This window comes from Plecotus auritus (assembly GCF_963455305.1).
Source record: "Plecotus auritus genome assembly, chromosome: 1".
Lineage (NCBI taxonomy): Eukaryota > Metazoa > Chordata > Mammalia > Chiroptera > Vespertilionidae > Plecotus > Plecotus auritus.
In genome coordinates this window covers 71,586,733-71,599,974 of record NC_137770.1, presented here as the reverse complement: position 1 = coordinate 71,599,974, position 13,242 = coordinate 71,586,733, and the positions used below count along the sequence as shown (strand labels likewise).

At 44.6% G+C, this 13,242-nt stretch overlaps 1 protein-coding gene across 1 annotated transcript in view; it reads right to left on the bottom strand.

The window, feature by feature from the left end:
- Nucleotides 1–13,242, bottom strand: part of EHD4 (EH domain containing 4) — a 91,979-nt gene that overhangs the window by 25,587 nt on the left and 53,150 nt on the right. The window contains exon 4 of the mRNA XM_080667881.1: nt 6,178–6,590. Within this exon, the coding sequence (XP_080524007.1) occupies nt 6,178–6,590 (413 nt within the window). The remainder of the gene's footprint in view (nt 1–6,177; nt 6,591–13,242) is intronic.

The following is a 13,242-nucleotide window of genomic DNA, read 5'->3' as shown; positions in this document are numbered from 1 at the left end:
GTCCCTGTGGAAGGAGGTGGGAACAGTTTGACACCTTTTGTTCTTCATAATGAGAGAAAACTCATTAAGAAGATATATGGGAATGAGAAGGGGGACAGTGGGAGTAGAGAGGAAGGCAGGGCAGACCAAGCACTGGAAGGCGGGGTCGGGCCCTGCCACCACTGCCACTCCCGGAGCAGCTCCAAGAGAGATGGCTAATCCCCAGCCTTAGTTTGCTCGTTTGCAATTTGTAAATTATAACCCTTACTGCATAAGGGAGGGTTGTTATTAAGACTTGAGGCACTCTGTCCATTAGAAAGAGGAGTAAAATGTTACTTGTTATTGAGTAATGGTCAAAGACCAACAGCTGGAGGTAGCAATGTCAGAGAAGGTTTGTGGCTATTTAGTTCTTACTGAAAAATTAATAAACTCTCCATATTTAAATAGTAATATGGTGAATTGGGGTCCCAAGTGCCTTATTCACAAGTGAAGGACATTGAACCCTGGGGGCTTTTGAACATTCTTATCTTGTCCAATTCACTCATTTATTTCATTGTATAAAACTGGAAAAGTCCAAATGTCACGTTTTCTCTAGGCTAATAACTCCATGAGCAGAAAGATGTCCTCCCTTTAAATGAACATGAACTGACAGTTCACATACAGACTCTGCCGCAACCTCGTTAATTGTGCCCAGTGACAAGAGTTCATATATATCCAGGACTGAGAAGCATGCACTCAGACTCAGACTGGATACATCCATCTGGGCTTGAAGGGCAACCCCCAGCAGCGAGACTGGAAGCTTCCAGTGCTCATGGTCAGTAGGAATGGAAATGCTCATGGAATTTGGGTACTGGAAGCAGTTTGAGGGAAGTTAGTCTAGAAAAACGTGATTCTACACTGTGCAACCTCATCTGCAAGCTTGACACGACCTGGTGGAGACCTGTGCCTTTGTAGGCCCAGCTGGAACCTTGCAAAGAGCACTTAACATCAGGGGATCAGCACATTTTTAAAGGGGGCTTATGATGATATAAGTAATTCTGTTCACAAATACCCAAAAGATGAACCCATGGGGTCATCAAGTGTGAGACTACAAGAGGCAGAGAAAAGCAGTTGACAGGTTCCCACTTGAGCTGGGGTTGGCTATTCTGTTGAAGTCAAAGCTGGCACTGACGGTCATATGATTCTGAACAGCTTAAAGGGGACTTGAGGGGACCACCCAGCCAGGTCAACCTTCAAAGAGACATGCTTCCCTATATGGGCTCAAGCACTGACACATACACCCACAGCAGCTTGGGGTTACCAATTGAGCTATTTTTAAAAGCCCCAATGGCGGACCACCATCACCTACTATGGAGTGACTCACACACCTAAACCTGGGTCCCTTTGGTGAAGTTCAAAATGTCTTACTTCTCCACAGAAGGAACTGACAGATGAACCAGAAAGCTGGGCTCTGCACATTACACGTGACCAAGAAGAGAACACGCTTTGAAGATGAAACTAAATTCTGCAGAACTATAGTGAACCCCGAAAATCACTGGCCTCTCCTTTTCCTTCTCATTTTTAGTTGTTCCTTCCTCAAATGTTGACTCTTTTTTTTGTTGAGCAAAGATCTCCAAGTGGGCAGGAACCTTTCCTATTCTTGGGCAATGTGTTATAAAGGGTGAGGTCTGCTAGTGAACTGGCCTCAGTTTTTACTTTTGTGCATTTATCCCATAAAACACTATCACCTCAGGTTTGTAAGAGCCTTATTTTTTTTAAAATAAATCTTTATTGTTCAGATTATTACAGGTGTTCCTCTTTTTTCCCCCCCATAGCTCCCCTCCACCTGATTCCCCACCCCACCCCATGCCCTTACCCCCCGCCACTGTCTTCATCCATAGGTGTAAGATTTTGGTCCAAACTCTTCCCGCACCCTTCACACCCCCTTCCCCCTGAGAATTGTCAGTCCACTCCCTTTCTATGTCCCTGATTCTATTATATTCACCAGTCCATTCTGTTCTTCAGATTTTTTATTCACTTAATTTTTAGATTCACTTGTTGGTAGGTATGTATTTGATGTCATTTTGTTGTTCATAATTTTTATATTTACCTTTTTCTTCTTCTTCCTCTTCTTCAAGAATACCCTTCAGCATTTCATGTAATCCTGGTTTGGAGGTGATGAACTCCTTTAGCTTTTTCTTGTCTGTGAAGCTCTTTATCTGACCTTCAACTCTGAATGATAGCTTTGCTGGGTAGAGTAATCTTGGTTGTAGGTTCTTGCTGTTCATCACTTTGAATATTTCTTACCACTCTCTTCTGGCCTGCATAGTTTCTGTTGAGAAATCAGCTGACAGTCGTATGGGTACGCCATTGTAGGTAACTAACCATTTTTCTCTTGCTGCTTTCAAGATTCTCTCTTTGTCTCTTGCCCTTGGCATTTTAATTATGATGTGTCTTGGTGTGGTCCTCTTTGGATTCCTCTTGTTTGGGGTTCTGTGCACTTCCTGGACTTGTAAGTCTATTTCTTTCACCAGGTAGGGAAAGTTTTCTGTCATTATTTTTTCTAATAGGTTTTCAATATTTTGCTCTCTCTCTTCTTCTGGCACCCCAAAAATTCGGATGTTGGTACGCTTAAAGTTGTCCCAGAAGTTCCTTACACTATCTTCATATTTTTGGATTCTTTTTTCTTTTTGTTTTTCTGGTTGGGTGTTTTTTGTTTCCTCATATTTCAGATCTTTGGTTTGATTCTTGGGGTCCTTTGATCTACAGTTGAATTTCTGTATATTCTTTATTTCAGACAGTGTATGCTTAATTTCTGACTGGTCCTTTTCCATTTTTTTGGCATTCTCATTAAGGTTCTTGAAGGTCTCACTAAGCTCCTTGGAGGTCTCATCAAGTTTCTCGGTGGTTTTTAGAAGATTCTTGAATAACCTTATAAATGTGGTTCTGAACTCTATGTCATCCAGTAGTTTGCTTTCCTCCATTTCTTTCATTCGTGACGTTTCTTTGACTCTGCATTTTGCTGCTTCCCTGTGTTGATGGAGTGGCTTTGTGTGGTAGGTGACCTATAGGGGCCAGTAGCTCAGCCTCCCCAATCACCTGAGGTGGACGCTCTTGGTACACTCCTTTGTGGGCTGAGTGCAAAGTCTTGGTGTAGTTAAGCCTTGATTGCTGTTGGTACACTGGGAGGAATTGACCTCCAGGCCGACTGGCTGTGAGGACCCGCTGTGTCTATAATGGAAGAACTGCTGCGCTGGAGACACACTTATGGTGCAGGACTTGTTTCAGTGGGGCTTTGGTGCTCACTGAGTCTGCCTCTTGAATGTGTCACTTATGGATGTGAGGAGTTGAAATCTGGTGTCTCACACTGACCACTAGGTACACTGGCTTCTGGATCTCCAATGGGGTGCAGGTCAGCTACTGTCTGAGGCCACCCAGCAGGGGCTACCGCGAGAACTACAGTTTTTCCTCCTCTTTGCTTGGGGTTTTGAGGTTTTGGATCTGTCTGACCCGGGCTCCAAGTTTGCTATGTTAAGCTGCAATAGGGCAGGGCATTCATATGCTAAAGCCACTGCTTGGAGCTTGGGTGGGTTTGTAGGTTGTGCAGGGCGGGGTCTCACTAGGCTAGGGAGTGGCAAACAGCGATGGCTGCCTGTAAGCCGGCTCTGTGTCTCCGACCGCGTCCCTGCGCCCCGCGCCCCAGCGCAGTAAACAATTATTCCTGCACGCAACCCTGCAAGCAAGCCACCCTCACTTTCTGACCCGATGGCAGACAGTCCAGCTTCTCCCCGTAGGAGTTTGGGTCCTCCACGTCTCCCCAGAAACTGGAGTTCAGAGTAATCGGGAGCTTGTCTCCCTTCGGGTTGAAAAAAGCAGCGCTCCCAGTCGCCTGCCGCCATCCCGATATGCGTGCCTCCGTACCTCAGCTTTTCAGCACTTGTGCACCTCTCAATGCTGTTTTTTCTTTCCTTCTAGTTGTAGAACTTCCACTCATCCAGCTTTCCTGTGGTTCTGGGTGATAGACGTTTTGTCTTTTAGTTGTAGTTTTGAAATTGTTGTGCGAGGCAGCAGTTTAGGTATTTACCTACGCCACCATCTTGGATCCTCGAGCCTTATTTTTTAATTTGGCTATTTGATTCATAGCTGAATACAACTCAATTATGTTTCTAAATGCTTTTTGGATCTTTCCCCAAGTAGCTTACTTTAAAGAATCATGAGACGAACCTCGGCTGCATCTTAGATTATGGACACTCTCCATAGAATGATGTGTATTGATACCATGAGATGTGTGATCTTTGAGGCTAACCAAAAACCCACTCCAGGGTTTCCTGTTATGTGAAACAGAGCTGTGAAAAAAATATGTAAGTAGAAAAAGCCAGGAAATCATTAAGTTTCAAGAGTTCTTTGGTCAGAGTGTCTTGTTTCATATTATTCAAATGCCATCTTCGTAACACCTCGAGTTTGATCTCCACAGAACTGGCCGGACAGTAACACCCTGTTTATTTTTGGATGCATCATGAATTCTGCCTCATTATGGTGTTCTATAAATAGACACACTCCATACCCCAACTCAGATCTGACACCTCTTAGGTGACATCTGAATACCCTTTGCTGGTTTTGAAAATGTCAGCTCGATAAACATCTAAACTTTTGTAGGTTTCTGTGGATAGAGAATTTTATAGAATAAACAGTGACAGATCAGTGCAGAAAGCAAGGACACTCATTGAGGAGCAATGGATGCCGTCCACGCTGGATTTCAGGTGAACACTTTCTAGGCCAAGGAGTCAGAATGACTGGAGTTGAAATCTATATCTTGCAACTTACAGGCTATGAAGCCTTGGGCAAGGCTTCACCTCTCTGAGCTTTAGCTCCCTTTAGCAGGAGAAATGAAGACAGTGCCTGACTATGCAATTACTGACTGGATCAGACAAAATAACACATTCAATGCAGACCGTAATGCTTCTGAAACACGGCAGGCCCGCTGCAAGGGTTGACTTGCAAAAGGAAGACTGGATCAAGAGAAATAAAGATGAACATACCAAAATCTAAGAATATTTTTAAGAAATATAAATATGGCAAAAAGAAAAACTCAGGTGACTCCGTGTCCATTTAAGCAACAACAAGTTCACCAATGGCCATGCAACTGCAGATGGTGTAAAGTGGATGGCATCGCAGGCCACCGTGCCGAGCTCTCCTTTACCCGCCCGAGACTGTTTCCCGGCCCACGGCACAGCTTGGTGCTGCTCCAGAGCACACTGGCACTGAGAAGCTCGGGCTGGATCAGCTGTACTTTAAACATATTTCTTTATAAAAAGGAACAAGCCAGCACTATTCTCAGGAAGAAAAAAAGAAGACAAGCTTTTTTCCTAGAAGTAAACTCAGCAAGTTGACTGCTCCCTGCCCCCGTTTACACAGGCCTCATTATTCCCGGTGTCTGTCCAAGGCAGTATTTTGTGCCTCTCTAGACCCAGGCCACACTGGCCCATGTAGAGGGTGGCAAATAGTCCCACGTGCTTGGCACTCCCAGTGAGCTCCTGGCTCTTTCTTTCTTTCCTTTTTTTTTTTAAATGTTTTCACTGATTTCAGAGGAGATTGAAATATATAAACATTGATGAGAAACATCGATCGGCTGCCTACTGGGGATTGAACCTTGACCAGGAATTGAACCGGCAACCTCCTGGTGCACAGGACGATGCCCAACCAATTGAGCCACACAGGCTGGGCTCAGCTTTTTATTTCTTTATATAACCAAATACAGCTGCATCTTGAATCACTAGGCTCTCAACAATGACAGGTAAATTAAATATGTCCATGTGCATTTAAAAGTAGTTTGAAAAAAATCTTGAAATCTGCAAAGACTATGACATGATTTACCAGCCTTGATTAGAAAATAATGTTGGGTATCGAGTACCCTGAAGGTTAAGTCCAGCTGTATCCACTGGAGAAGAGAAATACCGCATGCCCATAGGTCACTAACACCTGTGACGTGCTCTTCTTAGCTTCATTTTACAGATGAGAAAACAGGTTTGGAGAGGTAAGGCTATTTGCCAAGGTTAGAGAGCTAGGAGCCAGAATTCAAACAGGGACACCAATCTCAAGGCTCTCTTCGAACCTCTGACAAGTTCATTCCCTGAGTCTCCTGGGATGGGGCACCCCCCTTTCTCTGAGAGAGTGGGAAGTGTCTCTGCCTGAGGCTGGTGCAGGGACTGTGCTGCTTACCTTGGCTAGCCTCGCTCGCTTGATGAGGTCGTTGAGCTTGCGCACTGCTGCCTTCTGGGGGAGGCTCTGGATATCTCTGAAGAGGTCCTGGGCCTCGGCCTCGAAGAGCCGGCGGTTGTCAGTGTTCTGCAGGGGCTGCGCCCAGAAGGAGCCAATGTAGACGCGCAGCACCTCGGGCGTGTTGATGACTTTGCCCAGGGACCACATGAGGGCCCCATAGACACGCATCAGCTGCTGCGTGTCCACTTGGTCGGCCTTGTTCAGCACCACGCGGATCTTGTCGTCCTGGCCCCGGAAGGCCTTGATGGCCTCCGAGAACTCGTCCGAGATGTCCAGTTTGTGAGCGTCAAAGAGCAAAATGATCCTGTCGACCCGCTCAGCGAACCACTGCAGGACCTGGCAGAAGTCGTACCCTAGGTGGAGAGAGGAGCACGTCAGTACAGCCACTGCTGCGTGTGGGAGACACATGTAACGAGAGTCTGGGAATCACTGGTCCTCCAGCAGTGGCCAGGGAGAGGACCTGTCTCCAAGCTGGAGGCAGTGAAGGCCTCGACCTGAAAATCACTTCAAATGGGGCCCCCCGGATTGGGTGCATCTCGTTAATCCTGGTGCTCCCAGGAGCCCTTCTGTGGGAAGAAACAGGGATTAGAAAGGGGCTCACAGTCACACTGGGCACTGCTTACTTCCACATCTGAAATTTCATCAAGTCCTCACGAGTCTCCTATTTCCCCTAGCACGGTCCTTGGATCAATGGAAAAGTTGATCAATGGCTCTATAAAACCGCAGGCCATGGGTCAAAAACTCCTACTTCTCTCAGCTTCTCACTTTCTGAAAGTGCCAGAGATGGAGAAGAAAGAAAACCTGTTGTCCACCTGGAGACCCACTGGGTGTTCAGTAAGCACAACAAGAGAGGAATTGCCTTTTCTTGACCCAAGTTTTTAAGAGTGTTGAGGAGGTCAAAGGTTGGGTTGGCTGAAATTGTGACCAATATTTATCATTTGGACTATTTATATCTTAAGGACGTTGTAAATATTTTTTAAAAATTATGTCTCACAGCCATTCTATGAAATGGTCTCTTGCCAATTTCTTTTTTAAAGTGGCTAGACCCACCACAAGTTCTGTTTAGTTTGCTTTGGCCACGTACCAATACACTTCAAATCATGCAGTTAAATCAACACTCCTCTCAGCCTGTGGTCAAGACTTTCAGGATTTCCCCAGGGAGCAGAGTCCCACAAAAAAAAAACTAGTAAGAGGAGGTTTATTTTTAATCTCAATCTGATTAGCTTCAGAATCAGAGTCTCAGTGCAGCCAATCAGAGCCTGGATGGCATCTTTCTTGACTCCTACTTTAGTGCTTGTGTCTCTTGTTTTAGATTTTGAAAACTTCCAAATACATACAAGTCTAGAGAATCATAAATAAGTCTAGTTTATTTATATAACAAAATACCATACAGCACTGAGGATGAACTAGATTTTTACTTGTCAACACAGGCCAATCTCCAAAAAATTGGTGAGTAAAAACAAAAAAATCAGTTTCAAAAGGATATGTACAGTCTGATAACATTCAGGTAAAATGCAAAAACAAAAGAAAGAAATACTCAATTGCCTATGGATGCATACTGCAGCAGAAATACAAAAATGTTAACACTCATTTTGGGATATTGGGAGTGAGGGATCTAAGATAGATGAGAAAGTGTCCAGAGGACAATGATCTATTAGGCAGAAATAAAGGAGTCCATGCACTAAACTTCCCATGAAATTTGAAGAGCAGGTGTAAGGGGAGTTTTTGAACGAGCAAACTGATTCAGACACATTTTTAGTATAAAACCAGAATGTTCAGCAATGCTGAAGCCGCGTGTGCACCCCGTCCCCAAGCCCTTGACTCAACCTCCTCCCGGAGGAAACTGCTGCCCGAAGGCGGTATTTATCATCAGCACCCGGGTCAGGAGGTTCACTTCTCTACTCTGCCTTACTCCTGATTCCCTGGGGATGACGAGGACAAAAGTAGTCCTCAGAATGTGGGCCCAAGTTTACTGTCATTGCTGTCAGCAGCCAGTTAGAACAGAGGAAAATAAAAAAGCCTACTGAACGGGTCACACAGCAGCATGTAAAGATTTAGAGTCAAGCTCTCACTCTGAGTTCTTTCCCTGTGAGGCCAGAACAAACTGTCTCCCGAGATAAGAGTAAGTGGTTCTGTCACTGGGGACTGGCTTGTGGGCCAGAGAGCCGCAGGTCCTGGTGGTGGATCAGCAGATGAATGGAGGCGCTGTTCCTGGGAGCTGGGAAGACAGCTTGGACCCGCCCACCAGAAGAACCTGCCTGTGAACGTGCTTTTCCAGTAGTGATGACTGGCCTCTCTCTGACCCAAAAACTCTCTCACTTGGTCTCCTTTGTGACCAAAATCAGGTAACTGGAGGTTCAGAAACAGGTAAAAGAATACCTGTGTTGGGTGCACAACGTGTATTTTTCTGAACACCCTTTCTGTTGTGGTTGGGAGGTTCCTTATGGGACAAAGCAGCTGCAGGTGTGGCCGACAGGCCCTTGCCTCATCATAGCAGGTTAGGGCACAGGTGGTCTAGAATCAGACAATCATCGCCTCCCACAACAGCGAATTACTGCATCTTGAGGGAATGATGCAGACACAGGGAGAAGAGAGAATGAGACTTCATTCATAGTGGTGGTGGCTTCGTAAGCTAGTTTTTGAGCCTAGTTCTCCAACCTTCTCATTCATTCTGTGAACAACCTGATCTTTTAGAAAATTCATTTTCTGCTTAAGTTAGCCAGAATCAGCTTCTTTGGTGTGCTACCAAGGGCCATGACTGGTAAATAATTCCGCCCTCCCCCGCCACATTCGACAATTTCTGACTTCTGCCTGCTTCTTACAATCAGTACCGAAGGAAACTTGCCACTCCCATAACTGTCACCACAGGTGCACACGCAAGGTCAGCCAAGCAGACAGCATCTCTTCCTCCAAGGACCACCTGGCTTGAGGGGTTAGCCCTGATAGCCCCACATGTGTTTAAACTTTAACTTAAATTTGGGTTCCTAATAGTTACTTTCGATGTTTTTTTATTTTTATTTTATTTTTAAATTTTTTTAAAAATATATTTTATTGATATATTACAGAGAGGAAGGGAGAGGGATAGAGAGCTAGAAACATCGATGAGAGAGAAACATCGATCAGCTGCCTCCTGCACACCTCCCACTGGGGATGTGCCAGCAACCAAGGTACATGCCCTTGACCGGAATCGAACCCGGGACCCTTCAGTCCGCAGGCCGACGCTCTATCCACTGAACCAAACCGGTTTTTTGGCTCGATGTTTTTTTTAAAAAAACACTTTATTCCAATGCTTTGGTGCAATAAAAAGTTACAGGGCACCGAACTGCCAGATGTAAGTTTATTATAAGTGAACCATTACTCATCTCTGGAGGAATGGCTGCACATACACATTCTCTTGTTTTAAAATAACAATGAGACATTTTCTCCTAATAATAGATTTTGGTGGCTATGCTTATGGGATAGATTAAAATTGCCATGATCTGAAGAGGGAGGATTTATTTGTGCCCTCCTCCTATATGAAATGGAGGGACAGAAAAAAAAAAATAACAATGAGAGCTTAACAAGGTTAGAGTAGTACAGGTCGGTAGATAGGTGTTTGTCACTGAGCAGGTGCAAAAGGATCATTTGTCAGACATCAGATATCACAATCAAAGGTGAAGAAATCAGTGTTTCAGAAGAAAACAGAATTATCAAAGCTGAAAAAGGCTGGTTTACTCAATCCCTCACCCCAGTTTTTATTATTATTTATTGGCATTAAGTACATTCATGTGGTTGTGCAACCACCACTACCCTCCACCCCTAGAACAGGGTTTCGGCTACTGGTAACTTTTAATAATGAAAAGAAACTAGTTTACGCCCTAACCAGTTTGGCTCAGGGGATGGAGCGTCGGCCTGCGGACTGAAGGGTCCCAGGTTCGATTCCGGTCAAGGGCATGTACCTTGGTTGCGGGCACATCCCCAGTAGGGGGTATGCAGGAGGCAGCTGATCGATGTTTCTCTCTCATCGATGTTTCTAACTCTCTATCCCTCTCCCTTCCTCTCTGTAAAATATCAATAAAATATATTTAAAAAAAAAAGTTACCAGTAGATGGTTAGATGGTGCATCATGGAATTGAGGAAACACAGACTTTGAATCTATTTGAAGATGGATTTTAAAATTCATGCAAGCTCTACTATCACTGCTCATGCTGGGCCTTGGCCCTGGCAAGCCCTTCCCCTCTGGTTTAGGATCTAGAAATCTAGCCTAAATCTTCCTCATTCTTCAAAACACGTGGATGAGCCTTGATTAAGCTATATGCTACTTAACTTCTTTAAGGCCCCATTTTCTCATCTGTAAAATCAGGTTAGTGAGTGATTTCATGAGAAAATGCCTTTAATGTGCTCAATATAGTGTTGAGATGTGGTAACCTTTCAATCAGTATGAGCTAGTACTATTGTTTCTACTCCCTCCTCGGCTGCAGGTGGACTCAACTGCTCCCTCTTCTGAGCTCCCGGAGCCCTTTGCTACGCTCCTATCACACCCTCTTACAGTGTGTTATCATTGGATGGATGGATGGGGCTCTCTTATTAGACCATAAATTCTTTAACTGCAGGGACATATCCTCCTCATGGTTGCACAAGAGAGTGGCTCTCAGTGTGGGCTTCGGACTCAGGCTGTCTGGGACCTAATCCTGGCTCCATTACTCACTAGTTCTGAGATGTGGGCAAGTTACTTAACTTCTCTGTGCCTCTTTTCCTCATCTGGAAAATGGAGCTAATAATAGTATCCACATACCTCATGGGGATGTGGAGTTAACATATGTGGAAACATTTAGAATCATCTTGGCACCTAGAAAGCTCTCCAAAATGTTATCTACTAGTTATTTTTAAAATCTTTGTGTCCAGTGCCTGGTCCATGGTGGGAGGTGCAATAAATATTTGTTGAAGGTTGTCTAGCTTGGCAAAGTATAGTGTGCCACCATGGAGAGAAACAAAATTAATTAGCGTAAAGGTGACAGTGCAACGAAGCATGAGCCAAGCGAGGGGACTGGTGCTCAGAAAATAGCGAGTAGAAGACACTGCCTGCGCAGAGAGCCGCTCATGCTTTATAAATAGAACTCGTGGCCTTTCTTCTCTTGCTTGTGAAATGGATGAGTTCTACCAGTTGGTTTTAAAGACCCCAGGTTACACCTAAAAGAAATCCATGGTTCTATCGCAGATACTTTCTGGCGTAAGAAAGTCCAGTGTATAAGCACGCTGGCTGGGATAACGCAGGGTGTATGCTGTACTCAGTAAGGGGAGAGTAGTGAATTTTTCCAAAGATTCTGTTATAGAAGGTGGCCAGGTCCCATTTAACATGAAGTAGGTCTGTGACGTGACAGGACTACCACGTAAAAGCGGGTTGAAAACCAGTGGTCCTCAGACTGAACGTGGCCCCCGCTGCTGCTTTGTTTGGCCTACACAGTGTCTGCATTTTGAGTTGACTGTCTTTGGTGCAGACATGCGTTGTCCACCTGGTGCCCACTTCTGAGTGAACACACCACGGCTCCGACTCAGCCTCAGAGACGGAGCTGTGCCCTCTGAGAAGCCACCCTAGCTCTCCTGGGCTTTTGTAGGGTCTCATAGCACCCAGAGAACTTACTGTGTTAGTTCGCAGGCGTCTCCCCGGCTGGGCCTGGAACGTCTGGGGGCAGGGCCCCTTCTTACCTGCTCTCTCAGCATCTAACAGTGCTCACCAAGAGCGGGTCTCAGCAAACGCTTCTGAGGACTGAATGTTTTCTGTGGAAGTGCATTAAACATTGCCTGATTTGGCTTGAAACTATTTTTTGGCGCACATCTCTCCAGAAATTGGAAATACATCTTGGAATTTAACAAAACATGTTAGATACAAAAGTAAAGAATGGATTAATTAATAATTACCAAGTGCCTAGGATGTGGCTGAAACTGTTGCTGAGGAGCATACAACTATAAAAAGGAGACTGCTAGCTTTACCCATAATAGCCCTCAAATGCAAACAATCCAAATGTCCCCAACAGGTAAACAGATAAACTGTGGTACATCTACACAGTGGAATTAAAGCGATAAGCTGACACATGCAACTCGGGTGGATCTCAGAAACATCATGCTGAGTGAGAGAAGCCAGACACTAAAGAGCACACACTGTGTGAGTCCATTTAATCTAAATCCCGGAACAGGCAGAGCTAAGCTACAGTGACAGATCAGCAGTTGCCTGTGGCTGAGGGTGGAGCTGGGACGGACTGCCAAGTGGCATGAACAAAGAAGGAACTTCTCAGGGTGACAGAAAGTTTCTATTTCTTAATGATGATGTTGGTGACACGAGTATGCAAGTTTGTCAAAACTTGAATACAATTAAAATAAGTGCATTATTACATGCTGTACTTCAATAAAATTGACTTAAAAAGTAAAAAATAAAGAAGAAATAAAGAGGAAAATAAAGAAGGAAAGAAAGAAAGGGGAGGGAAGAAAGAAAGAAACGAAAGTTGCTAAACTGGTTTAAAGATATGCATCTCCCGAACTGCTGAAGGACCTGGAAGATGAAATCTGCTCATCAAGGGGCCATGTAGCTAATCAGGCTGATATGCAGTTGAATTTAGCTAAAGCAGGAGCCCTACACTTTAGATGAAATCAGTCTTAATCAAAGAAATTAATGTTAAAATTTGGCTAATCCATTAGAATTTTGAGTCGTGTAATTTCACATGATCTGCCTTCTGGCCGTGGTGTGAAAAGAGCCTCTCTTGGTGATGGATTAGGGACAAGAAAGCTCTGAGTGTGTGTGTGTGTGTGTGTGTGTGTGTGTGTGTGTGTGTGAGTGTACATGTGAGCATGCATGCCGGTGTTATGTATGTATGTATGTATGAATGTAAGTACCAGTGTGTGTGGGGTATGTGTGTGTGCAGGAATCAACATAATAATAGAACTGTCTCCATGGTGCTCAATATATTTTTAAAATTTATTCATTCAATTATAGACATTTCAGTTCTATAAGACCTTCCAGTGGGACTTTTA